This window comes from Papaver somniferum, chromosome 5 (genome assembly GCF_003573695.1).
Source record: "Papaver somniferum cultivar HN1 chromosome 5, ASM357369v1, whole genome shotgun sequence".
Lineage (NCBI taxonomy): Eukaryota > Viridiplantae > Streptophyta > Magnoliopsida > Ranunculales > Papaveraceae > Papaver > Papaver somniferum.
The window spans coordinates 57,037,145-57,064,917 of NC_039362.1; the positions used below are offsets into that span (position 1 = coordinate 57,037,145).

Sequence of the window (27,773 nt, forward strand, 5' to 3'; positions counted from 1 at the left end):
TGAAAAAGCAAAAAGATCTAAGCCAAGGAGAGCAAAGAAAAATAGAGGAACGTTAAACAGTCCTGCACAAACAGGTACTTAGAGACACTCCCGTAATATCAAATGTTGTTATTCTTGTTGTAGTAAAAATCACGTTCAGATGTTATGCAAGATTCGTAAAATGCAAAATGCTCTTCGTTTTGTCTCAAAGGAATTGGGAAAAATAAACCTCGATTCTCGTCTCTTATCAAACAGAGAAAAGAAATATTATGCTGATTTTTGGTCTACTCAGTACTTACCAAAATCAATTAAAAAGAGGCATAAGAAAAATGAATTTAGACAGGAAAGTTGTGTCTCTCATTCTTTAAAAGAATCAACCTCTGAATCATTCTCAGATTATGATGATAAGTCGTATCTCAAGAAATGGAAGAGAAAAACAGTCAAAAATAATGAATTGTTGCATAAGAACAAATTTTTATGTACCCAAGCACTCCTGTGCTATAGAAATCTGTTTAAAATGGGCAATATCGATTATTTCCATTTAAGAAAGATTACCGAAAATCTTTGTATATAAAAAGTTCCTTTTTATAGGTGGTAAGATCTTATAAAGACCCTATTCTCATTCAAAACCTTCATGGTTTTCAACAATGAATGATTTAAAGAATGCTATATCTGATTTGATATATTCCTGTAGGTTTCATGATCTCTTAACCAGAAAAATCCATATAATTCTTTTCACTGAGAATAAAAGGTCCTACAGCGAATTTGTGGGAGACTATTGTATCCAGGAAGTGGAAAGTGTCTTAGATTCCTCTAACAAATGAAGATTCGAAATCTGTTCTGATTTGTGCTCATATCAGATCATGCCCTCTCTTACTGAAGTAAGGGCTACTAGCTTATGTGAAGGAGTTCTCAAACTGATAGGACGGAAGGAACTCTTGAAGGAATTATCCTCTGTTGCTCGAAAGGAAATTATTTTCCATGATGTTTGTTGGGCGTCTTACAGAGACTTTATGATCTTCAAATGATTAGTTTTCACTCCAACAATCTTGAAATGTTTGAAGAGTACATTGATGAAATCATGGAAACAGAAGATAACAACGATGAATGAGTTCAATTACTTAATCTAGAAAGAATAGACATCAATTTTTGATTTCTTTCATTGGTTGTATTGGTCTATTAATGAATAAAACTATTATGAATAAAATTATTTGATTGGTAATTTTTCTTGTGATAGTTTTCGGTTTACATAGCCTGTGCTTGAATGCTTTTATCTTATTGCTATGTATGTTTATGGGATGTTTGATTTCGGTTTTACTACCTTAATATTCGATCTCATATATTGGGAACCCTTATGGTTTGGGTGACTTTTTGGTTTAGCAGGATTAAGTTCTAGCCCATGTTGGTAGGCTTTATCAAGGATCAAGAGGGGTTCTGGTAGAAACAATATGTGAAAAAGTCACAATATGTTGAATTGGTTTTGGTTTAGCATAAAAGCATATGTGTTTCGACGGTTTTCAACTCTTGCTTACAATTGTTAAAACCGGTTTTCAACCTTTCTCTGGTAAAGGTTGAGGGTTGTTGTTATTCTTTTGTTTTATGCATAAGGATGACAACGTGATGATATTTCGATATCTATTCTCCCTGGACGAAGATGCAAACATATTGGAGAAGTGGATGCGAAATTTGAGGTAACAATCTTGTTAGTTAATTGTTTTCCTGTTTAATAAAATATTATATATATGTGTTGCTTTTGCTTAACAAAATTTCGTTACAATTGATGTTTATTCCATGTGTGTGTGTGGATGTGTGATTCAATTGGTTCCGGTTAAGAAAAACTATTGTTATCTTGTTTTATTGTGCGGTATCAATTTTTTAGGCTTACAAATTTTCGGTACAATTGATGTTGTGTGTGATTCAATTGGTTCCGGTTAAGAAAAACTATTGTTATCTTGCTTTTGTATGGTATCAATTGTTTAGGCTTACAAAATTTCGGTGCAATTGCGGTGCTTTTAATGTTAATGTTGTTTCAATTGCTTCCGGTTGAGATGAATAATTATGCAAGTTGATTTATTTTGGTTTGTATGAATTATTTATGGCTTAACGAAATAAAAGGTGTACGGGATGAGTTGTTTAGTCCAATTCGATTCCGGATAAGAGAAACTAAGTTAATTCTGATCTTAGTTAGACTTATCGAAGTGAGGTTTCAGTTATTCAAGTCTAATCGAATGCCTTAACAAGAAATACTAGTTAACTAACCTAGTACTTGTCTTGTTTAAAATTGAAAGGTCTAAGTTTATGGATAATTAGAACCTGATGAGAAAAATATAGTTTATCTTTATTTTGGTCTTATCGAATTAAGCGTTTGTTTTTGAACAATCGGTTTAGCAAAGGGACTAAAGTGCTTAGTTGATTTTTGGTTTGCTAAACTAAATTGGAAAAAAAAATCGGACAATTGTTTCCTTGATAACATATCAAAATAAAACTACTTGTAGTTTCGGTTTTGATATTAGTTATCAGAATATGATGTGTGGAACCCTCGTGCCTAACTCTACAGGTTTGCAAGTCTATTTTGAGATTTGTAAGATTCTTTTCGTGTTGTCCTTTATTTTTTCGTTTCTTTGTCATTTTTGTGACAAAAAGGGGGAGAAATATTGGAGTAAACAGGTGATACTGGCATTGATTTTATATCGATTGGTATCGCTAAGGAAAAGAACAATGGTGCTTGAACGTTTATCTAACGAAAGAGTGAAAGCACATACTAAGGGGGAGTAACATGTCATGTGAATTGGTATAACAAAGACGTGCGGATTGAATATCTACGTATCTTCCTCAAGGGGAGTATTAGCTTTGTTATTATAATGTCAACAACGACATTTTCAAGGATTGAATGTAAGCAGTTTTACTGTGTTGTTGAATCGGGAATCAAGCGGATGTGTAATGAATTCTTGTAATTTGTTTATCCATATGATGTAAGAGTTTTGTCACTAAAATTGACAAAGGGGGAGATTTTTAGAGCATGGCTCGGTTGAACCCACTAAGCGTTGGTATGTCAAGTTTGGTTGTCATATTTTAGTGAATCAAAACTCATGTTAAGAGTTGCTTGATTATGTACTAGAGTCAACTTCGTATAGGTTAGATTGAAAGTATTAGGATATGAGATATTACAAGTATTGCGAAGTCTTGAAGATGTGAAGAAGCAAGGAGCTACAACGACAACAATCATCTTTCCACTTGAGGTTAGTGATATTTGACTTGAACTGTTTCATTCCCTAACGTATCTTTCAAGTCGTGCATATTGAAAACATAACTGTGAAGCATATTTGAACTCTAGATAGACATAGTATTAAGGAATACAATACGAGGTTTATTGCTTAACCATTAAACTTTCTAGATAAGACATCGCCATAATCATTTGGATGCTATTGTGATTATGTATGCGTATGAGGTGAGGATTTCATCCTAGGGAACAATGTTTACATGTGTTCTAAGGAAGTAAGTTCATAAACTTGTTTGTGAACCGAAAAGGAAATTGCCAGGTGTTATTGGTTTTTTTATTCATTGCATATCTTATGAACAACCAATATGTATGATTGAGTATAACTGCTCATAACTTGTTTGTGTTCTTGGTAGAACTATTCACAAAGGCCTGGCTTATGCATTGGTATGACTTTTATTAGTGAAACCGATCTTAAGTAATTACCTGAGATGGTATGATTGGGTTTGTGTTTTGTCTGACCAAATATGGGAAAGGGGAACCGATCCTAGTAAGAGGTGCAGTACATCACAAAGGGGAACCGATCCTTGTATGGGGTGCATCAAGGTTTATAGCAGAAAGGGGAACCGATCATATGGACATGTGCAACATATATAAGTTAGATACCATATATATGTGGGGAACCGATCCTAGTACCTAGTCAACCGAATTTTGGAAAGCTAGTGTGACTATGCACAGTACTCACATGGAGGCAAAATCGAAACTTGCTTTGGTAGAACCGTTAAACCCATGATTGTGATTGAATGTTGGTTTGATCAATCGCATAGTTCTTGAAAGTCAGATGAACCAATTCTAAACTTGTTTGGAAGTGTGGAAAATCGGTTTCAAGGTTGTAAGTGTGAAAGAGAACTTACAAAGTAAGGATGTCGACATACTTTGAACACGTGCTATGAATGTTTATTTCTTTAATTGTTCAAAGATATTCCTTAACGGCTAAGGGAAGAGAATCCCAGGATCGAAACATAAGTAAGTTAAGAATCTTTTAATTAAGGATATTAATTTCATTTTGTAGGGAAATCCCAGAATTAGTAATCTGCATTTACTAATTAGATTTTCCGAGAGATTTCGATCATTATTTTTGGACAGAGCATTTCCAGAAATTATGAAAACTGAATTTGTGCTTTAATGAATATCTTAAGAATATTTTCGGTTTTGGAAATTCACAAACTTCCTTGTCTATAAATACTTGAAGTTTGCCTTTCTAGCAAACTAATTCGTAACAACAGACTTCCTATTTTGTTGTTGTTACTGGTGTAGCCGCCTATTCGGAGAGGAGAGTAACCGAAATAGGCGAAATCTCTTACGGCCGCTCAGTTTAAAGTATTCTTTGGGATTGAGAAGCTCTAGCGTGTACCGTTGGTGGGAAACTAGATAACTGCGGTTTATCTTTGGTTTTCATTGGTTTGATTGACTAACGGTGGTTGAAATCTGATTGCACCTAGTTTGTTTATTCTTGAGAATCTTCTCTTCTGATATAAGATTCACTCAAACTAGTTCAGAATTTTGACAGGGATCTTTAGACTGTTGTTAGTTCTAAAGATGATCTTGTGATAGTCCATTGTTAACAGACTCCGTTCTGCGCGTGATTGATCACAAGAGATTCAAGTGATTGTGTGCAGGTTTTTATTGAAGATTTAAAAATATTTTAATACAAAGAAGATATTGAAGATCTGACTTGGGTTTTATAATCTTTGGTGTGCTCAATACTTGTTTTGGTAAAAGAGGATCCAATTAATAATCGGTTTATCCTTGTGGTAGATTGGATTGATTAATTGAGTAGATCGGAATCAACATAATTCTTTGGATTAAGAGTGTTGTTGGCTTAATCTTAAACGATTACTTCGGTAATTGAACATAAGATAGATCTAAGGACCTGACGAAGGAGTTTATGTTAATATAAACGGAAGATCCTTTGTCCGACTCATATCACTTGGTTGAATAGAGTTGATACCAAACAGATTTGTTGTTCCTTTACTGTTTGGAATACGAACCAAAGGAATTGTTCCAAGTACGTGACTTATTTATAAGTTGGAGGCGTGGGAATACAGATGGAACTAGGTGAACTATAGGTTTAGTTGCTTGGTCTGAACTATACGAAGTTGGTGTAATTTTGTGTAGCGGCTTAATCCTGAGAGTATTCAATTCTGGACAAGGTCCCGGGGTTTTTCGGCATTTGCGGTTTCCTCGTTGACAAAATCTTGCTGTGTCATTTACTTTATATTTCCGCATTATAATTGTTTTATTACAATAAAGTAAATCGCACAAATGTTAATTCCTATTTACTTGATAAGCAATCCTATTGTGTTTTATTATATAGGTCAGGGCACAGTCTCTCATGAAAATACATAACCATTTAAGTATTTTGAAGAAACTTTTTTAAAATGAAACATAGTTAATTATGTGCCCTTTTTGTTGATAGCATGTAGGTGCCAGACTCCCTATCAGGGCCTTCATATGGGGTATTTTATCCTTTATCAATGGGATTAATGCACTTGTAATGTTTGTTACTTTATTTTTCTACATATATTAAAAAAAAAGGATAGTTAGTTAATAACACATTCATTCATGTAAAGAAAACAACTCATGTTGGCCACTAAAATTTCCTACAAAAATTATCAGAAACTGGTTGAAACCAAAGTAAATCAATGCTACTGATTCGTGACCAAGACTTTTAGAAACTGGTTGAAACCAAATTATGGTTTCAACCTAAATCAATACTATTGATACTGAATCGCCGTCAGAATTATTAAAACCTGGTTAACCTAATAGCTTGTTTGAATACTCATCAAGAAATAGCTTTTCGACTTCTAGAAATCAAAAGGAAAGAAGTTAGTTTGGGTAAAAAAAATTCGAACGACTTCTAAAAACAAAAACAAAAAAAGTTAACTTTCATGAAGCAAAATATTTGTACTTCTGCTTCTAGTCTCCAAATGCGCTATAAATAAATTCTATCGAGACTGTTATGCAACCAAAGTTATTAAAAACTGGCTGTCAACAAATTTTGGTTCCAACTTAAACCAATGCTAACGTGATTGATTTGCAACCGAATTTATCAGGACTTGGTCATAACCAAGGTTTGGTTTCAACCTAAATTAATGATAGCGGGACTGATTCACAACCAAAATTATTAGAAACTAGTTGAAACCGAACTTTTTTCCAACCTAAATCAATGATACCGAGACAAGTTCGCATCCAAACCCGATTTCAAAGAAAATTTACCGATATAAGCAATAAAATTAATTTCAAGAATCAAATTGGTTGATATCTTTTGAAACCAAAATTAACTGAAGTTGAAAAATAAAGAATTGTATAGTTGTTAGTCTACCTTTTGGATGCTTATTGATTTTTTTCTTTAGATTTTCATCTTTCTTTTTCTTTTTAACATCTTTGTTATTCACTATTGGAATCATATTTTCACAAATCTGGGCCAATTTTGGTTTCAAATTTCTTGTTTCAGCCATTGGTTTTGATTTCTGGTTTAAATCTAAGGTTCAATTCTTAGGCTTCGGTAGATTTTTGGGTTTATAAAAGTTGGTTTTAAGAGAGGGAACCGAGAGTTAGCGAGAGAGTTCTGGTTTCAAGAGAAATTCGGTCTTTGAAAATATTTTTATGGTTAGGGTCGATTTAGATTTGTTCTTAGGATGATTTAAACTGGTCAGGAGTATTTAAGCCAGATTTGGTTTTGGTGTCTTTGTGCATAGTAGAAGTTAGGTCTTTTACGGTGTATGTATAGTTCGCTCTTCGAAAACTAAAACTTGTAACTTTATATTTTAATTCTAGTTGTACTAGACTATTACAGAAGTCCGACCCCCGTACTCCTTTAAGGTATGAAGATGGCAATCTATCTGGCCACATGATGGTCAGCAAAACCATATTTTTGAGATAACCCTCTAAACAATGAATGTTTTCTTTTTTAAATTAATCATCTTTGATGATATGTATTATAATTTTCTTAAGAGTATAAACGATTGTTCTACATGTTGTACCCAATAGAATAACATAGTGGTTATATAGACGAATTTTTTTTTTGGAGTGGTTGAGATTGGTATGGGGAAATACATATTTCAGTGGTTGAAATATGAATGACGCGGTGAGTTATAGTAAACCATTTTTTGTTATTTTTTCAGAAGTAAAACACAAATTTGGTAGATTGTGACTAAATACAACCCAAATTTTAATTTTGTAAACCTAATCGACGTGGGTAATTAAAACCCACTTTAATCATTTTCTGTTGACCTAGTTTGTTTTTTCTCTCAAACAAATATTGTAAACCTATCAGAGTGTTAAAACATGGACAAAATATAATTATTCTAAGAGTTTATTTCGATAAATAAAATTGGGGATCCATTTCCCTTACTTTATCTACCAAAAATTTTAATCAGGAGAAAATATATTAGTAATATATTTGTGAGTTTTGTTTCTACCATTCCAAACAAAAAGAGTTTGATTTTTCCCTAATTTAAGTTATTTCTCTATCAAATCCTATCAATGTCCTCTGGATATTAAATAAAAAGTTTCATATTACAATATATGATAAGTTTTCTGAATCGTGATAAACATATTGTTAGGAATAACAATTAGGACATGAACTTTTGATAAGGTTAAGTTGGCTAAGAATTTGAAGCGTAGAGAACATGTTGCTATTAAAGCTTTGTATAAAAACAACCATAAGCAAACATAAAATCGTGGGTCGTAACTGAATTAAATCCTTTTGTTAAACAGTTCAAAATGCACTATGGTTTTGGGTCTGTGTGTTATATTTTGCTTAGAGAAAAGATGATGAAGATAGGTTTGTGTTTCCCTTATCAACTTGGTTTATAATATTTTTATTCTGAAAAAAAAGTTGTATCTAAGTTAAAAGTGGTTGCATTTATTCATTTCCATTTGGTTTAAATAAAAATGATGAGTCACATTAGTAATTTATTTTCTAATAAAATAACTTGTTAAATAAACAGGTACAAATTTGTCTATTTATTAAAAATAAAGCCGTTTTTTCTTGAAGGAAAATAAGACACAGTTTGGTGTATCGGTGTTAACTTAGACCCAGTGTGTATTGAGTTAACTTTTGTGCTTGTTAGGGGAAGTGGAATAATTTTGTACAAATCCGTTGAATTCGTATTATATGTATCATTTCTATGTCATGGTTATTTTGATCAATAAAAAGAATATTTATGGTTGATTAGTGTATTAGTAGTTTATTATGACACATTGACATCTTTTTTGTTTCCATCTGGCAACTCCATAAACTTATTTTGAAGGGTGTCTTAAGATTCTGGACAACTATAGAGTTGCTCATTTAGCTGATAAAGGAAACCATCAGATAGTAAAAGTTCTACTGGCAAGATGGGATGCAGATGGGAAGGTTCAATACTAGCACAAGCTACATCAATTTGTTATATGGTTTATCGTTTAATTTAAGGATGTTTAGATCTTTTTTGAAAGATTAATGAAGGCTCAAAGTTTTGCGGAAATTGAGTCTCTTCTCCCTTCGTTTTTCTACATGTGCTACGAATAACGTATTGAAAAATCCCTGTATCTCTTATGAAAACTTAGCAACAACGAAAAAAATTCTATCATTCTAATTTATCTTTTAGTTTTTAGCCAAAGATGTATTATTTTCATATGGTGGATCAACACTAGTAACATGTAATTGTATAGGCACTGGTGCATCTGTAGTATTGATAGTGTTGGCCATGGATAACAAGGAGTGAGAGTTATCACCATTGTATGTTTAATGTACAAACTACAATACGAAGTTGTTTTATAAATAACTTCAACAAACAATCATATATTTCCCAATAATAAAATCCGAAATTAGATGTTTACATAAATATTAATAACGAAAATCAACTATTTAAAATAAAACTCCAATTAGTAAATAATACTTCTCCTTCCGGGTTTTTATATTTCCGTCCTCTATTCCATTTCCCTCAGTTCCAAAATTGTGTCCAGTTTTTGTTTATGATCGTATATTATCGATAAACTCTCAAATCTACCAGCTTTTATACTCATGCATTTTAAACGGGGCTCAATTCAAAATCTTAAAAAGTGTTTGATTAATTATGGAAAAAAAATTATAAAGCAAATGTGCTAAATCTTTTTTGTTTATCCTTCATCAATAGTCTAAGGAAAGGTGGTGTATATGTATGTGGGTCAAAGAGCGGCCGAGATCGTCTGAAATTTTGAACAACAAAGATTATACCTTGCCCCAAATAATAGACCATAACTAATCCTAAGCTAATTGCGTAAATAACTAACTTTAATTCTGGCTTGGCCTAGCTAACCCTAGGTTTTCCTAACACGATCACCAAAGGATACTTCGATCCTGGATCAAACCAATAGAATCTAAGATTCTTGATTTTCGGATTAGTTGTTAGGTATGTGGCATACATAACGAATACAGTTAGGTCCGATCGAGAATACCGTTAGTTGATACGTCCATTTTTTTTCCTAATGGAGATATCATGCCACTGTTTCTAAGCTAAAGAGCAGTTGAGATTGTCCAAAATTATAAAATCAAGGATTATTGCTCGACTGCTTAACAGGTTTGCTAACCTCTAAACTTACCAGTTCATACATAAAAAAGGTCACCGGTGTAATCACAACCTGTCAATGTATCAGTTGACTGATGTGCGAAACACAATCTCAAATTCACTTGACATCTAAAGTTTATGTCTAAGAGAAAACGCATAAGCTTCAGTTTGAAGTCGAAAGTTTAGACAAAACCAAAAGAAACCGTTCGCAGTAAAAATTTATAAGTTAGAAGTAAAATTTTTGGATATGCAATGTTATGTTCCAACTTCTAAGCCAAATGTTGGTATGAATATGAATGTGCACTTACAAACATGAGAAATTTTTTCTTTTGATTTATAAAACGATTGAATCACTTAGTAGTCTGTATCCACATAGCTTAATAATTGAGGTTATAAAGTCACTAAAATATTTTAGTAATAAATATTTGTGTAGACAACTTTAAGAGATTAGATAAGTGCAAAGTGATCAAATATATTGATATTTTATTAAAGAAACCCTTAAAAATGACAGTATGTTTATGATTCTTTGATGAAATTTTTTTATAATTTATTAACATATGTAATTTTGACAAATCATTTTTGGACTTAATTGTAATTGCACATTAAAAAAGTTAAGTTGATGTCATCAACCCATTTGACTTCTCCTACAACATACCGCTTTACGAGAGTGAGGCCAGCATAACTAAAACATACTAAAATCTCATCATCAGGGTAAACATTAAAGATTGGTGGTAAATTTCAATCCACGGTAACATGATTATTTCTAACTACATGAAAAAAGAAACAGTTAGAGCATTGCTCAACAGAACCATGTGGTGTTTATATGTCAAGTCTAGAATTGTCAAATTAAATGACAAAACTATACACATGAAATTGTAATATTAGAGTCAACTTCGGATTATATTAGACTTAGGTTGTAGAGATATAAAACGGAATACGCTTAGTTATCCCTGAAGAATTAAAGACTGAAGAATACATGAATTTCTTTTTACTTCAATCAAGGTTAGTAAGAGAAGATTGATTTTCCTTCTGATGATTATCTTTCTTCTCTATCAATCCATCTATTTTTCGAATAACAAAACTTTAATTATATGACTTTAATACGAGAGACTTGGTCATTAAAGTTGATCAAAGTGTCGAATAATAAAGTACATGATTAGTGTTCCGCTATTTATTGTATGGTTTTCGAAAAATAGCTTGTTAAAATTTTAAGAACTAATGGCTAGTCAACAAAGGATCGATACACGTTAAATCCTTATTGTTAATATTTCGAAACTTGAGATGTAACTTTCAAAAACTGCTTTGATTTCAAAAAGTGAACTTCTTGCTAGTTTCCGAAAACAATGGATAAGTCAAAATATGTTGCTCTCTGTCAAGATTTCATGAACTAGTTCTCTTGTTTTCGAAAACTGAAGAGATACATATTTTCACTATGTATTACCTAGATTTCGAAAAACCCATTCATATTGTTTTGGAAAACTAAAGTCTGACATATATTTGAAAACTTATGTGCCAAAGTCGTGACTCAATGATTTTGTATCATCATTCGAGTATCGTGAAAAAGCGGGAGTATAACAACCACACCCAATAATTTGTTCGATAATCTGTATGGACTAAACTCCAATATAATTCCGGGAGCACCAACTTAAAAGAGAGCTCAATCAAGATAAATATTAAAGAGCTTTATCTCTATTTCTCAATGCAATCAGCAAATCGAAAAAATAGAAATCCGTGAGCCTGATTGATATGAGAAATAACTTGGACGGTACCAAAGACGAATGCCCAAGTGTCAACCAAGTTATATCCAACCATCAAGGTCGGATTTAGCAACTGATTAGACTACGCACAACCTGTGATATTTCAATTATATAAACAAATATAATGCGGAAAAGAAATAACATAGACACCAAAAATTTTGTTAACGAGGAAACCGCAAATGCAGAAAAACCCCGGGACCTAATCCAGCTTTGAACACCACACTGTATTAAGCCGCTATATATACTAGACTACTACAAGTTAACTTCGGACTGGAATGTAATTGATCCCTAACCAAGTATTATACCGATTAATGTATAGTCGCGTTCCTTAGGCCTCTAAAACCACACCGGATTCTGCATACTTGATTCCCTTATATGATCTCACCCATAACTAGGAGTTGCTACGACCCAAATTCGAAGACTTATAAACAAATTCGTCTCCCACAGATATGTTTATTCTTTATTCGGTTTGTCTTTTGATAAATCAAGGTGAACAGAAACCAATTGATAATTCGGTCTTATACTCCTGAAGAGCATCCTAGAAATATCAATCACCTCACGATAACCCAACAGATTAATAGATAAAGTTATTACGGAATCACAAGAGTCTGAGACGAAGAACTGTTGTGATTAATTTTATATCTTACCTATCGGAGATAAATATCGAGTAAATCTTACAGAAGATAAAACTCAATACGATAGAACAAGTAAGATCAGAATACGAAACTACAGAGAAAATAGTTGGATCTGACTTCACGAATCCCAAATGAAAGTCTTTAACCTATAATGGTTTTGGAAAAACCTAGGTTAAAGGAGAATCGACTCTAGTAAGCAACTAGGAACACACGAAAGTGTGGAGATTGGGTTATCCAATTGCTAGAGTTCTCCCTTATATAGCCTTTCAAATCAGGGTTGCTTATAATCAAAGCTAAGATAGCTTAGTAACAAATAATTCAATATTCACCATTAGATGAAATCCTGATTTAAGATTCAAGCTAAGTCTGCTTAAAAATAAAGCAATCAATCTCCACTGTTAGATGGTCTTAGTTTGTTACACACAAATGAAATATACCTTTATTTTGATATGGATAACCATACCTAAACGTGTATATTGAGTTGACTCAATAACAGTTAATCGAAGTTAGCCATATGAACACTTTTGTCTTAACCATATTCATCTAACACTTCTAGATCAAATATGATGATCAATCAATCATGAAAGATAATCAAATGAATTTAATTGTGTTTCACATAGAGTTGTTCAATTGTTCACTATCTCAAGAAATATATATCAACAAATTGAAACAAAATTGGATTGATTCGTAAACTTACAAAGTACTTATACAAGAATAAATTCATGAATATTAATCCATGGTTTGCAAAGATTGCATTCCTTAATTCATAACTGTTTTAGCTCATGAGTATAAAATCATACATTACCGATTTTAGAACTTAACCATTGTATTCGCAAAAAAGGTACGCGGACAGCAACTCCGGACCTTTGCTTGTTAAGCCGTTCGTAAACCTGGTTCACAAACAACAGTCCCGGACCCAACTCAGGTAAAACCGTTCGCATACTAGGTACGCAAACAAGGTTCTCGGACCTGAATCATTACAAAACAGTTCGCATACTAGGTATGCATATGGTGTTGCATCCAGACATGGGTACTTGTTCTAACCTCTCATTTTAATCTTTGAAACATCCTTAGAAGACGACAATGGTAATCTTACACATACCATTAGCTTCAAGTAATTTTCAAGTGATCGAATAATCAATAAGAAACTTCCCAAGTTAACATCAAATGACTGTCTCACACAAATCATGTAAGATGTTCAAGGTAATTTTCACATGATCATCTTTTGACTTAATATTTAGTTTCCAATAAATAAATTGTCTCCAACTAAACTCGTCAAGAATATGATGAACATAGTTAAAGCAAAAATCTTCCAACACATATTTCAAGAAATAGATAAGCGAGATAAACTCATCTCGAAATATCAAATGTGTATAATGTAAAAGTCTATATAGCTATACGACTTAGTCTCATTAGAAGATAGAATAGAATAGACTTCTAAGTGATAGATTTAGTCTCCACATACCTTTTGTTGATGAAGTTCCTCCAAGATCTCGGTAGATCTTCGTCTTCAATTGGTGAACGTCGTGAAGTCTAAAGCTCAACTACATATTCTATCCTAATTTGAGACATAATTATAAGTAGACTAGAAATCAAGTATATAGTTTTGATCAACTAAACTTGACAAATAATCTTGAGATAGCAACGCTAGCGAGTTCGACCGAGCAGTGCTCTAACATATCTCCTTCCCGTCTCAAAGCTAAATACTTTACACGGTTTTCTTAGTCGTCTTTGTATATTTTAGTTAAGTTATAATATGATCCTACTTCCACCGATGTTTATCTTGATTAGTGAAGTATGTAGCTTAAGTAAGTCAGTGACAACTAATGAAACTTGTATTTTAACTATGTAAAAATTGTCCACACTAACTTGGGAAATTTAATATTTAAGAGTGATGTTTATTACTAGACTTAACATAAGCATCTATGAGTTTGTAATAATCCAGTGCTTACCATAATTTCTAGTATTTATGAGTTTGTAATTCGTATTCCATATAATTTGTGAAGTGTTTTATATTCAAGCAATTATATATGTAGTAAATCTAGAGTAGACCTTTAACATTAAGTAGTCTTGATATTCTAGGAATACGATATTGGAAACAATATCTTTGTTGTTAACTCAAAGAGTTATCTATGGTTGTATAATCCTAGAAAAATCTAGCTAAGAACTGTTATATCAAGGCCCAAAAGGAAGTTTAAAGGGCTAAGCCCAAGATTATATATGTCAGAATAATGAGGAAGGATCCCTTCACACTCTTAATTTCACACTATCTCAAACGTTTGGTGACATTTTTCTTAATCAAAATTAAACGGTAATGTATTTGAAGCTAATATTTTGGGGATGTGTTCGTCTTATAATGATTTACATACCCACAAAAAATGAGCTCATTCCGAGTCGTATAACTCCACCATCTACTACTTTGAAAATTGACCATCGAAAGTCGACTAATTCTCAACCGTTAAAATTAAGATTGGTAGATGATGAAGTTTGGTGTTCCGGAATGAGCTCATTTTTTGTGGATATGTAGAACTTTGTAACGCGAGAATACTCCCAAAATATTATCTTCAAATACATTACCGTTTGATTTTGATTAAGAAAATGTCTCTCAACATGTGCGATAGTGTGAAATTTACAGTGTGAGGGGATCCTTCCTCTAGAATAATTCAAAAATTATGTAACTTAGATAGTGTAATTATTGAGTAGCATCATAACATGAAGGGTTTATCTCCATAAATTTTGTAAATAAAGAACCTTAGCCTCCAAACTAAGGGTAGAAACATAGATGAATGGAAACATTTCTTTACTTTCTCTAATTTCTTTTCTACTTGTTATGTTTGAGTGCATTGTCGAGATTATATCAACTACAACTACAAAACACATATTTATTGGATTAAATAAAATATTATTTTTTAAGATGGATCTTTAATTTTCTAAGTTTTATGCTTCTTAAAACTTGGTTTGTCAAGAAAAGACGGATTTAAAATATTGTTGAACACTATCTTGTAAAGCAAAAGTAAATCAGACACCTTAGGGGTTCAGGAATCTGTTCAAACTTATGATAAAATATTCAAAGGTCCCGTATTGTTTTCATGATGTAGTCATGTATGAGGTAGAATAAATCCTTTATACTTTTCCTCCTTATAGCGTCAAATTGTAACTATTAGAAAATATAGTAATCACCCCCACATAATCCAACGCAAATTCAAGCACAATGCAATAAGTAAACATATAGTGATCACATATAGGTAAACAACTAATTAAATAACATGCGTCAATATTTACGTGGTTCGATGTTAAAATCTACGTCTACTGGGGTTTGAAAGATGAGTTCACTATGATTTAGAAGAGGTTATACATGTCAGTCATCAGCTTAGTACTCTCAAGAACAAGATGATTATATGATGCGGACAAATGAGTCTTTCTACCTTACTGTTGAGAATATTTTCCAATCCTAGTCTAATCTTCGATTTTGTAGTTTATAGACCTGAATCTTTACATGCTTCATATTTTTATTTTCTGTTACATCCGAATTTGCTATCCCGGGCTAATTAAAAGTTACTTCCCTATCCACCAGATCATCAGACTTGATGTTCTCTTATTCTTATGCCACGTAGCTTGGTCAAGGCAAATATTTGGTGATCAAATCCTCGATGTTGTTGGCACTTAACGTTTTATGTTACCATTGTACTTCTTCTGAGCTCATTCATCCAGATTTTACCAGCTTTCTATGTGGCATCATCCTTAAATAAGTAAGTAGTTGTATCGAATCAAACGAATAAAATAAGGGTTTTAACTCCATATTTATCATTCCTCCTATGTCTTTGCGTTGGTAGTTTGATGGATCCAGGTGGATGACACATGTGTTACCATAATTGTTATGTTGAAATGAATTTTGCATGTTTGGATGGTAATGATAGTCATGGTTGAATAAAATCATGTGTCACCCTCATTGTTATGTTAAAAGGAATTTTGCATGTCTGAATGATAATGATAGTCATGGTTGAATAAAATACATGTGAGTAAAAGGTACTAACTAGCTGGCCACTTTGAAAGCATAGTGTATGCTTGTAAAAAAAATCGTCATGATGTAATTGACTCCCATGTGTCCCTATGGTACAAATACCGTGGTAATGAGTGGGAACATGCCCAATGGTTGGTTTTCATCCAGTGTTCTTTCACTTCAAAATTATAAATAAGAGAAAAATCAATAAAAACAAGTTCATCCACAAGAAGATATTGATTGTTATAACTTATTTGTATTCAAAGACTTATGTAAATAAGGGGGGTTTTGTAATGAAAAGGTTATTTATACTAAAAACTAAAGCTGAAAATATTTAAGAAAGTATTTGAAGAGAAAGCTAGTTAAGGAAATCACCATCCATCACTATACACATTACTCAATCAAGCATCAACATCATCATTCACTATCTTATGTTACAAATAACTCTAAAATATCCTCACTTGGTGTAATATTTTGTTATGCCTCTTTATGTCAACAAATACTGCAATCACGAATACCGCATAATTTTTTTTCCACCAAATAACCTAGTGTTTATCGCTAAAAATTCAACTTGTGGAAAGCTTTAAGCTTTGTGAGAAGAGTTATTCATAGGATATACATCACACTTATCTTGGCATATTCAACCTAGACCAAGCTTTGTAGAAAGCTTTCTAATTAGGAACTCTAGCTAGCCATAGATAAGTTATTAAGATATCTAATTTGTGACTTAAAAACATATCGAACGAACATAATCAGATGATTATTATGCGCAGTGAAAATTGAATGAGAAAAAAAATAGGGAACTCTAAAACTAATGCATTTATAAAATAACGTGTTCATGACTTCAAGTTACATCCTTAACCAATAAGAGGGATTAGTTCATCATGAAATTCTCAAAATCCATGAAAAATATACAAAAAAAACAAGTAAACTCTAGAGATCGGTCGAGAGGTTTGATTGACAACTCTAAACTGTAACTCATTGATGTTGTAGAGTTTTTGTACCTCTTTTTAGGGTTTAGAGGTTTTTTTATATAATGCACACAAAACCTAGGGATTAAACCTTTCAGGACCGTGTTATCTTTATTTAGAAGACAAAAGGTGTTCATAATTATGTCATATACGGCTAGGTCTAACCCAGTCATAAATCTGAGAAACAAAATCTTGGTAAAATTCCCAAAAATTCGGTCAGGTTTGATTCCCTTCGACTTTGGTGTAAATGCTTTTGGAAGTTCAGAGTTTTTGACGACAAACTACCCCTTTCTACGACTTCGTCTAGAGCTTTTCAACCTGGCCATAAGTGGTCCTGGATGTTTTATGCACTTTCTCATTTCGCTTATAACTCCTTCATTCTTCATCTTATTGACCTCATTTGTTTTGTGTTGTCTTCGTCCTTTTGTCATTTACAAGATTGAAGTGGGGAATTCTTTATATTTGTTCATCTCAACTTATGGCTAGGTTCAAGAAACTCAGACTCAACCATAAATTTTCCTGGAATTTTCTATCAAACTTCAACTCGTTATATGGCTAGGTTTTGGAGTACTTTTCCTAACTGTAAATTCTCCTGGAGTTTTTGTAGCAAACTTGGCTCGTTTTGCGGCTAGTTCTTGGAATACTTTTCCTAACTGTAGATTTGTAAGGTGTGCCTAGGAATTGTATTACATCTTCCGACTTCTCCTTTTCGTGCCGGCATGAATTTCTTTCCTATTCTTATCTCTTTTCGAAACCATCTCCACTGACTTCAGATGATTTCACATAGAAAAAAAAATACAAGGTAAAATGCAAGAAATCTTACTAAAGCTAGTATGAAACGATATTAAAAACATGTAAATTAAACACTTATCACCTAATACCAGTTTGTTGACACGGTGGAATTCAAAACCTCATGACCATTACTACCTCCATCCCTAAATAAGTTAGTCTTTTTCTATCTGCACAAATCTTAAGAAATAAAAAGAACAATGATGTTCAAGTTTAAAAGCAGATTATCTCCAAAACCAGAAAGGTAAAATTTGTAGATTTTATATCTTGTAGATGACGCAACGCGTATGAACATACCCAAGTAAAATTCATAAACACTAATTATTGAAGAGGGTTATTTTAGAAGTATTAACGGAGAAATATCACTTAATTTGGGATAAGATGAAAATAAAAAATAATCATATTACAGGGGTTCCAAACTTTTGGTTTTTAGGGATCACAAGATGGTATAATAGAGTCATGAAATAATAATCAACCAAACCCCTTAATCTGTTCATTTTGTTAATGGTAATATGCTCAATTAGTTAATGCTAATAATTAGATTAACTAAATTAAGTATGATTAGTGATTAAGTTAAACTAATTCAGGTTTGAAAATCAAAATCATTTTTTTTAATTTAACATACGGTTGAGAGTCTACAATTTTTCCAACTGTAACTACCATATACGGTTGGAACTCTCAACCATAAAATAAACCAGGTTAAATTACGGTTGGGAGTTCATATTTTCCCAACCATAACTACCATATACGGTTAGAACCCCCAACCGTAGAAAAATCCAAGTTTAAATACGGTTGGGAGTTCATATTTTCCCAACCACATAATTGATTTATGGTTGGGAAAACCAATATTTCCCAAGCGTATGTAATTCTGAAACTATTTCGAAATCTCTAATTCTATCAAATCTAACCTATTTATGCAACAAAGAAGGGTGGGTTTTCGATTCTTACCTAATTGAAGAGACGATGGAGAAAAAGAAGAGAAGAAGTGACAATATTGATTAGGTTTAGGTTTAGTTTTTGGCTTTTAATTAGATTTAGGTTGATTATTTAAGGGTAATAAGGTAGTAATAAATATAATTAAAGAATATTTTTGTATTTTTGTTATGGATGGAATATCCCCTTATCCACATTTGGGACACTTGAATCTATAGGAGCCCTCAAAATTAAAATTTTGGAGCCCTTCACAAAAAAAAAATAAAAATAAAAATCACTTATTCAGGACTGTAGGAGTAGTTGTTTATGGCCGTGATCATTTGAATAGTGCCTGGCTACAAAACTAGCTAAACTAAGAATATGTACCAAGATCATCTTCAGGACTGTAGGAGTAGTTATTTATGGCCGTGATCCTTTGAATAGTGCCTGGCTACAAAACTAGCTAAACTAAGAATATGTACCAAGATCATCTTATAGATACGGTGACATGTGTATTGGCAACGGGAATTCATATGCTATAGACTTTTTTTTTTCTTGATAAAGAAATTAGGCTATTTTTTTTTTTTTTGAAAGTAGCATAGATTACCAAAGGCAGAGGGTTAATCCTTTGATTCAGACTCATTGGAAATCAAATCAGATTGATTTGTTCCTCCGATGACTGAATCTGCAAAATTGACGTCATCTGTAGTGATTACAACAGAGTTTAAATTACACACATTTTGAGCTTTGAAAGTGTCTAAAGCCATTGAAGGAATTAAAAACATAGGTACATCATCAAACCAAAAGTCTGCTAGATTTTCTTTTCTTCCCTTTTTAGCTAACAAATCAGCCACCTTGTTAGCTCGCCTGTCTACGTGATGAAAATCCAAAAAAGATACTAGTTTTGTAGCTTCAACCTTTACTTCTTCTAATATTGCTAAACTCTGCCATTGAACTGAAACCTCCTTTCCTTGTAAATAGTTAATAGTCACTTGATTATCGCCTTCAATGACCAGATTCTGCAGATTATTTTCTATGGTCCATCTTGTGTGTGCAAAAGAGCTAGAGTTTCTGCTTCTTCTGCTGTTGAAGCCCTGAAGATTCCCATTCCTGCTCCTTTTCCTGTACCTAGCCAATTGCGCAACACAAAACCAAAACCTGCATTAGTATCTGTTGATACCCAAGAGGCATCACAATTTAGTTTAATGCTGCCCCTGCTAGGAAATATCCATTGTATGTTCTTTGCAGTGTTGTTTCTGTGTTTCTGTTGGTTAGTACTACTATTATGTGGATGCAAATATGTGAAGTGAAAAAGGATGTCGATTTCAAGCTGCTCTGGTATTCTCTCTTTTTTTTTTTCAAACACTCTGAGACACCTCTATTTCCAAATGAACCAACATTTGGTAGCAGCTAATGCCATGGAAATAGAATTAGTATCACCTTTAAGCCATACATTGTACTGATCTAGAAAGGAAACATTAGTAGAGTTAGAATTTACTCCCTGTATAGCCATTGGGGATAAGTTCCACAGTGATGTTGCATATTCACATTAAAAAAACAGATGATAAGTTGTTTCCACCACCTGTTTGCAGAATACGCATTGTGTTTCTACATCCATATGTGAACCTAGTTTTTGTCTTGTTGGTAGCGTATCTTGGAGGCACTTCCAAGTAAATAATTTGATCCTCTGAGATGTGTCCATGTTCCATAAACTTTGCCAAAAACTTTTAGTTTCTGGTGAAATGGATCCCATGAGATTTAACAGTTTAGCATACAAAGATTTAACCGAGAATTCACCATTTCTGGTGAGAAGCCATCTTAGTTTATCCTTTTTCAACCTGCCATCAGCTGAACTATATAATCTAATATTCATAATTTCAGACACTAAAGGTCTGTCAAAAAGAGAAAGTAATAAAGGTTCATTCCACTTCTTTGTGTTTTGATTCATCAAGTCAGACACAAGTGTTATATTGGAGTTGAAGGTAGTGCAGTTGACTAATGGTTGTTCTCTATTAGGTACCCATTTGTCATTCCAAATTTTTATGGAGAAGCCATTTCCAACTTCCCAAACTGAATATTTTTTTATGTGTTCAATACCTTGCAAGATACATTTCCAAATCCAAGAAGCTGATGATTTCTTCTTGGAATGTAAAGCACCCGTTTTTTTGAAATATTTTCCTTTTAAGATTTTAGACTAAAGATCATCGGGACTACTAACTAGTCTCCAAGCTATCCTACTGATCATGGCTTGATTAACCTTATTTGCCTCTTTAAAGCCTAAGTCTCCCTGGTTGATTGGTTTACATAGGAAATCAAAAGCCTTGATATAAATTCCTTTGGAGTTTGTATTTTTACCCCACCAGAAGTCCCTCTGTATGTCATTCATTCTTTTAGTAATTTTTTTAGGTAGGACAAAGCAACCCATACTGAAAAATAGGCATACTAGACAAAATAGATTTATTGAGGACAATCTTACTAGACTGAGATAGAACCTTAGCTAGCCAGTTTTTGACTCTATGTTCCATTTTTTCTATAATGTTATCAAAAGACTTCAGTTTGGATCTATTCTACAAAAAGAGGAACTCCTAGATATGTATCTTTGATATTGATTTTTTTTATTTTCATCATTCTGCATATTATTCCTTGATGTTTACTATGAACCTTTTTACTAAAAAACAGCCCTGATTTATTGAAATTTATGACCTGCCCAGATGAGATACTGAATAAGTTTATGGCTTCTAAAATATTCTTACAACTACCTAAATCAGCTTTAGTGAAGAGCAGTAAATCATCTGCAAAAAAACAAGTGAGAAATTGGAGGGGATTTTGGTGTTAGTTTTATGCCTGGGACCTGTTTAGTTGTTTCTAAGTGACAGAGAAGCCTAGAGAAAACTTCCATACAAAGAATGAATAGATAGGGAGATAAAGGATCTCCCTGTCTAATTCCCCTAGAAGGTTTAAAATCCTTACCAGGACTGTCATTCAATAAGACAGAAATAGAAGAGGTAGAGATGCATTGGAATATTAAGTTACACCATTGTTCCGAAAAGCCAAAGGATTGTAATGTTTTAATTAAGAATTTCCAATTTACTCTATCGAAAGCTTTGGACATATCTATTTTTACTCCTATGTTTCCTTTTTTTTTTTACTTTTCTTCATAGAATGAACTATCTCATGAGCAACAATAATGTTGTCTGAGATTTGTCTTGAAGAGAGGAATGCAGACTGCAAAGGGGAAATAATTTTTTCTAAATATTTTTTGAATCTATTGGCTAACAGTTTTGCTATCACTTTATAAGGGGTGTTGCAGAGACCAATTGGTCTGAAATCTGCAGGAGTTTGGGGATTCTTAATTTTAGGAATCCGAAAGAGAAAAGTTTGATTTAAATCTTTATGAAGAATTTCATTCCTAAAAAAATCTTGAACCACTGAGATCAATTGTGGTCCAACTAATTCCCAATTATGTTTAAAAAAACTCATAGGAAAACCATCTGGTCCTGGAGCTTTATTAGATTTGAGTTTCTTTACCACATCCCAAACTTCCTCTGAACTTGGAATAGCAGTTAAGGAAGTGTTTTCTTCAACTGAAATGCAAGGTTGCACATGCTTAAAGATTTCATTATCTATATTGTTAGAAGATTCAGTGAAGAAATCAGAGAAGTATGAAGTCAACACTTCTTCAATGTCTTTCCTAAAAGTAACTACGTTGTTATCTTTATCTTGTATGCAATCAATGTTGTTTCTTTTTCTTCTTTTCAAGGTGGTTACATGAAAGAATTTAGTATTTCTCTCCCCTAGAGCAATGGTATTGTTTCTAGATTGTTGTTTAACAATCTCCTCCTGAGAATCATACAAGGCTTCTAATTCTAGCAGTTTTATGTTTAAGAGTTCAGTATTAGTATTATCTAAGGGTTTTGCTGAAATGATGTCTATCTGTTTTAAGAGTAATTTTATCTCTTTGTTTGGTTTCCCCAAAACATTTTTTTCCATTCATTCAAGTTTCCTCCCAAAATTGAAATGTTGTGAAGTAAATCTTCAGCAGGCGATGCAACTTTATGACTCCAAGAATTTTTTATCACTTCTAGACAGGTTGGTTCCTTAAGCCAGGTATCATAAAACTTGAATGTGTGACTCTGACCTATATTGTTTGAGTTAAGAGTTAAACAAATAGGTCCATGGTCAGATCCTATTGCCACTAAGTTTTCTAGAGTAGCTCCCTGAAATTCTATAGTCCATTCTGCATTAGCTAAACCTCTATCTAGTCTCTGTTTGATATTTGCAGCACCTTTTCTTTTGTTATTCCAAGTAAAAATATTTCCCTTATATCCTAAGTCTTCTAATCTTGTTCTATTTATAAGACTTAGAATTGGTTGTACTTTTTTTCTATCAAAAGGCAGACCCCCTCCTTTTCTTCACTATTGAAAATAATGTTGAGATCTCCTATTACTAACCATGCAATTTGGCTAATGTTAACCCTATATGCTATCTCTTCTAAGTATCCCATAATTTCTAATTTATGCTCATGCTTAGGGGCACCATAAAAGCAAGTTAAAAGCCATTCTTTAGAGTTGAAGTTGTTTTTCACTATGACATCGATCATATTTTGTTTCCACTGAACCACCTCAAAGTGAAGCCCATCAACCCAAGCAATTGCTAGACCTCCGGCCAATCCAATTGGATCAACAATGTGGGTATTAGGGAAAAAATTTCGAAATAAACAAAATTGCTTCAAAAAAACAAAAAAGAATCATCAAAGGTTGCTCTGGAAGATACGCCTCCGATGATTGTCCCTTCCAAATGACCAAGAACACAAAGATACATATTTATAAGCGGAAAAGAAACTACAAGAGATAGAAATCAATGAAGTCTATACAAGCAAAATTGAAACAATGTTGGATGCATATATGTTGCCTCGTTAAATCCTTGATAAGGGAAAAAAGAGTACAACGCGATAAGTCTAGAAAGAGCACCATAGCAAGTACTTAATCTTCTTAGTACTCAGTTGTCTCAGTTGTCTCTCCCTTCCACGTTCACTGAAGCTATATCCTTTATAGAGGAAACATCCGTCGCCACAAACAAGTTGTGGATAATAAGCGTGGTCGGTTGATGATATCTTCTTGTTACACTTCTTTTTTGGTAACGGATTTAGAGTTCATTTCATCCATGGCTAAAGCCCTTTGGATACAGTGTTCTATTATGGCCATAACCCATTTTTGGACTAGAACTGCCTTATCCCGACGTTTTTGGCCAACACCAGCTGAGGAAGATGGCTATCGTTTCTTTTAAATGACATCTACCAGAAATAGATCTGGAGTGAAAGAAACTGAGAAGCGGTTGCAAATGTTTCCGAGATGCTTGAAAATTTGTGTTGTTCAGTTCTTCTACACTGTTCTTTAAAATTTGTTTGTTAAATTTCAGCGTCAGAGCAGCTTCCAGTTCTGTTGTATTTCTTGAAGACAGTTTGACTAAATACATAAATAAGTGTGCGGACGATATTTTGATCAGTGGCTGCTCAGAAGTGGGAGTACATTACCATAACAAAACTGCAAGATGTTTTTTTCAGCACAACCTGAAGACTTTTGTAGATACATAAAATAGACTGGTTCCAAGATTTCAATTGCTTCGACTACAATGTAAGTCAATGCAACAAATGTTATAGTTCTATAAACTGGTATGAGTTTATGAGTAGGAGCATATTGCCATCTACCAGAAATAGATATACAATTTCTTAGAATGAGTAGTAGCGAGATATACAATTTCTTAGAATGATCTAAAAACTTCAAATCATATAACAGATCAGATGAACTGGTTACACAAATTCAAAGAGTTCGAGTGTTTTGTTGTTTTTTTTGGCACGAGTGACTTCAAAAGTTCGAATAGATGCTGGTCGATGCAACCAAGACCTACTATTATTTAGTACTAAGACATTACACTGTGCTTCAACTGGTACAGATTTTCCAGCACCAACCCTTGTATATAACAAAACTTATAGAGTGCTTTTTATCAGAATTTACAGTGTTTTTTGGTATCCGTATTTCGATTCATATTGAAGGAAAATAAATAAATAAAGGAGGAACTTAACTTTGCATGGGCTCAAAATGATCTTGCAGGAATGCGTAAAGTTCTTCAGCAACAACAGCAGGATATTCTTCTTGTGGAAGAAGAGCCCCAGGCAACTCCAAAAACTTACTAACACCTTTTGCTCCCCTGAGAGCATCCATTTCTGCTTTTGACCGCTTTGGTGAGCCTGATGTTGAAATCACTAAAGTAGGTGTCTTCCCTTCTAAGCCTGTGAATAGTTCGAGGAATTCCTCGCGAGACTTTACAGGATCTAAAAGACCTGTCAAGAAAGCAGCTGGAGCATACCTTGCACCTTTGCGCTTCGTCAGGGCATATCTACTCTCGATGATCTCAGGAGTAACGTTTTCGGCATTTGCATATACATGAGATTTATACTGGGATTGGATGGATTTCTCATTGCTAACGAGCATATTGTACATCATCCATCCAACAGCTGGAGCCCTTAGTGTTCCTCTCAACATCCCATATCTGTGAGTTAATAAAGAACACTGAGAAAACTGAGATAAGAGTAGCATGCATATCTCTATTTCGAGAAGACCTAGAAGGCTAGAACAGAAGTATGTAATGCAGGTTGAACCCTTTAGTTGAACATCATCGTTGGTTGATGGACTCAATCCAAATGAATTATAGCAAAAGCACAAATAAAAGTGACACAACCAGATAGTAAGCATATCAAGCATGTGGAATACTGAGATTTAACTTTACCTCGATTCCATGTTGGAATCTCGACCGAAGACTATAGGAAGAGGTCCAGCCCAAGTTGGTGCAACAGCAGCAATAGCTGATGTCTTCACTAACCCCTTTTTAACTGCCCTAAGTGCTAATGTAGCCGCATGACCTCCTCCAAAAATTACTAGCTCATCATCTGATGGCAGAACCAAGGGACATTGTTAAGAATTAAAGGACACGAAAATTGTTGAAATGTTAGTCCTATATACAAAATTAAGCAAGTAAGACTTGATTATTCACCTGAGTGTTGTAAGGGGCTATCCGATGAATTCATAAACTGAACCAAGAAATTCTCCATCACATCGGCATTATAATCAATTTTGGGTCTATCCGAAAAACCCATACCAGGCCAATCAACAATAGTAGCTTTCCAATTAACATTACTAGCATCTCTTTGAACAATATCTTTAGCTACTACTCTCCATTCTTCAACAGTACTAACATCAGATATTGTGGGTATCATAAGTATATTCTTACATGGTTTATTCTCATTCTCATTCTTATGTTCTTCATAGTATATATTCACCGACTCATCTTGATGTTTCCATTTCCAATTACCAATCTAACAAAACATTTCAAAAATAACAAATATAAACTAATTCAATCAAATTGATAAAAGAAAACAGTATTCAATTGAGTGAAATGAAACTAACTTGATCAGAAATTGATTACCTTTGATGGGTTCAAGGGTTTATCAACAACAGAGATATTTGAAGAAGACTCTAAAGAAGTAGTTGAAGCCTTTATTGATATGGTTTTTCTAAACAAGAGAGTTTGAGATGTAGAGTATAGGCGAGGTTTGTAGAAAAGGTTTGAAGATGGAGAAAGAAGAAAAGTTGCAGAGGAAGCCATGAATGAGGAACACAGAAGTGCTCAAGGAGGAGGAGTGGGTGAATTTTATGACTTTTGGTCCCAATTACTTTGATTTTTCTTCTCGGTTGTTAATCTCCCGGGGCACTCTCTGACTGTGTGACTATATTTATGATTATAAGAGCGGCCACGAATCCTCGCTTACGCATGACCCGGCACAGGGGTCACTACCAAGACTAGTTGTTGCGCACGTGCATTGTGCGGTGTAGAGAAAAGTATGTAATCGGTGCTAGTAAACTTTTTTGGATCAAAATTTGTGAAGAATCGGCAATAAAAATGGTAAATTTCTAAAAATGATGATATTAAAAAAATTCAATTAATAAAATTAAAAACAAGGAATAATAAAATTGATCAGAAATAATTAAATCTAACATGAAAAGAATTTATTGTAATAAAAAAAAAAATATATATATATACCTTGAAGCCTCGTTGTCAGATAACACAACTAGCAGTTTATTGTCTTTTTTTTTCTAGGGGTTTTCAGAATAATTTCCTCATAGATCTGATAGTACGATTTTCTTGATTTTGAAGTACTTCCTCGACAAAATCAAATAGTATGATAATTGTGAGATTTATTTATTTGTGAAACTTTGGTAATCTAAAAAAAAATCTTCCCCTAAGTCGGCTTGTTTATTCATATGTGGAATACATATTGCTAGCCTTCTACTTCTTTTGATATCTTCTCTCGAATCTCTTCTTGATTTTCCTACATTTTTATAAGATGTTAGTAATAGTAATAGCAAGTAATACGAAGTTTACTTTTTGTACATACCTCATCGTTTTTCGAAAATTGTATTGGTTTATATGGACACATCGCAATCAGTTTCTGGGTTGCGTTGCCGGAAACAATGAAAATCACTTCTTCAAGATCTGTATAATTTCTTTAGAAGAAAGAACGCTAAAATATGAGAATCTCAATCACTCTTACAAATTACCACAAAAAGAAAATTTGAAGGATGGAAAAACCTTTCTTAAATAAGCCATGAGAACTTTAAAACGCTTCAATAAAGTGTCTTCCTTAATTCCAAGACACCAAATTTAGATCTTGGCTGCATAATTTAGAGATCATTAATTCATTGCTACCTTATGTTTTCAATGTCCCCAACTAAAAAATAATAGCCCTAACAAATTTTAGACATAAAAAAAATAAATCAGTGTTGGAAGCACCCATCAAGACATCGTAACTCAAACGACCATAAACTGGCTTCCTTACCATCCGTAAAATCTCAAACAAATGGAG

At 33.2% G+C, this 27,773-nt stretch overlaps 1 protein-coding gene across 1 annotated transcript; it reads right to left on the minus strand.

Annotated features, from left to right (window-relative positions):
* Window positions 1-24,602: 24,602 nt before the first annotated feature.
* On the minus strand, window positions 24,603-26,619 carry LOC113281627. The gene is made up of 4 exons (XM_026530414.1): window positions 26,336-26,619; window positions 25,904-26,225; window positions 25,640-25,799; window positions 24,603-25,402 (listed from the first exon to the last, which is right to left on the minus strand). The coding sequence occupies exons 1-4, from the start codon at window positions 26,513-26,515 to the stop codon at window positions 24,931-24,933; spliced, it is 1,134 nt and encodes a 377-aa protein (XP_026386199.1). The 5' UTR covers window positions 26,516-26,619; the 3' UTR covers window positions 24,603-24,930.
* Window positions 26,620-27,773: the final 1,154 nt, after the last annotated feature.

Coding starts and splice junctions, on each gene's coding strand:
- LOC113281627 (XM_026530414.1), bottom strand. CDS start 26,515: ATGGCTTCCTCTGCAACTTTTCTTCTTTCTCCATCTTCAAACCTTTTC. Junction 25,800..25,903: donor TAGCCCCTTACAACACTCAG/GTGAATAATCAA, acceptor TTCTGCCATCAG/ATGATGAGCTAGTAATTTTT. Junction 25,403..25,639: donor GATTCCAACATGGAATCGAG/GTAAAGTTAAAT, acceptor ATTAACTCACAG/ATATGGGATGTTGAGAGGAA.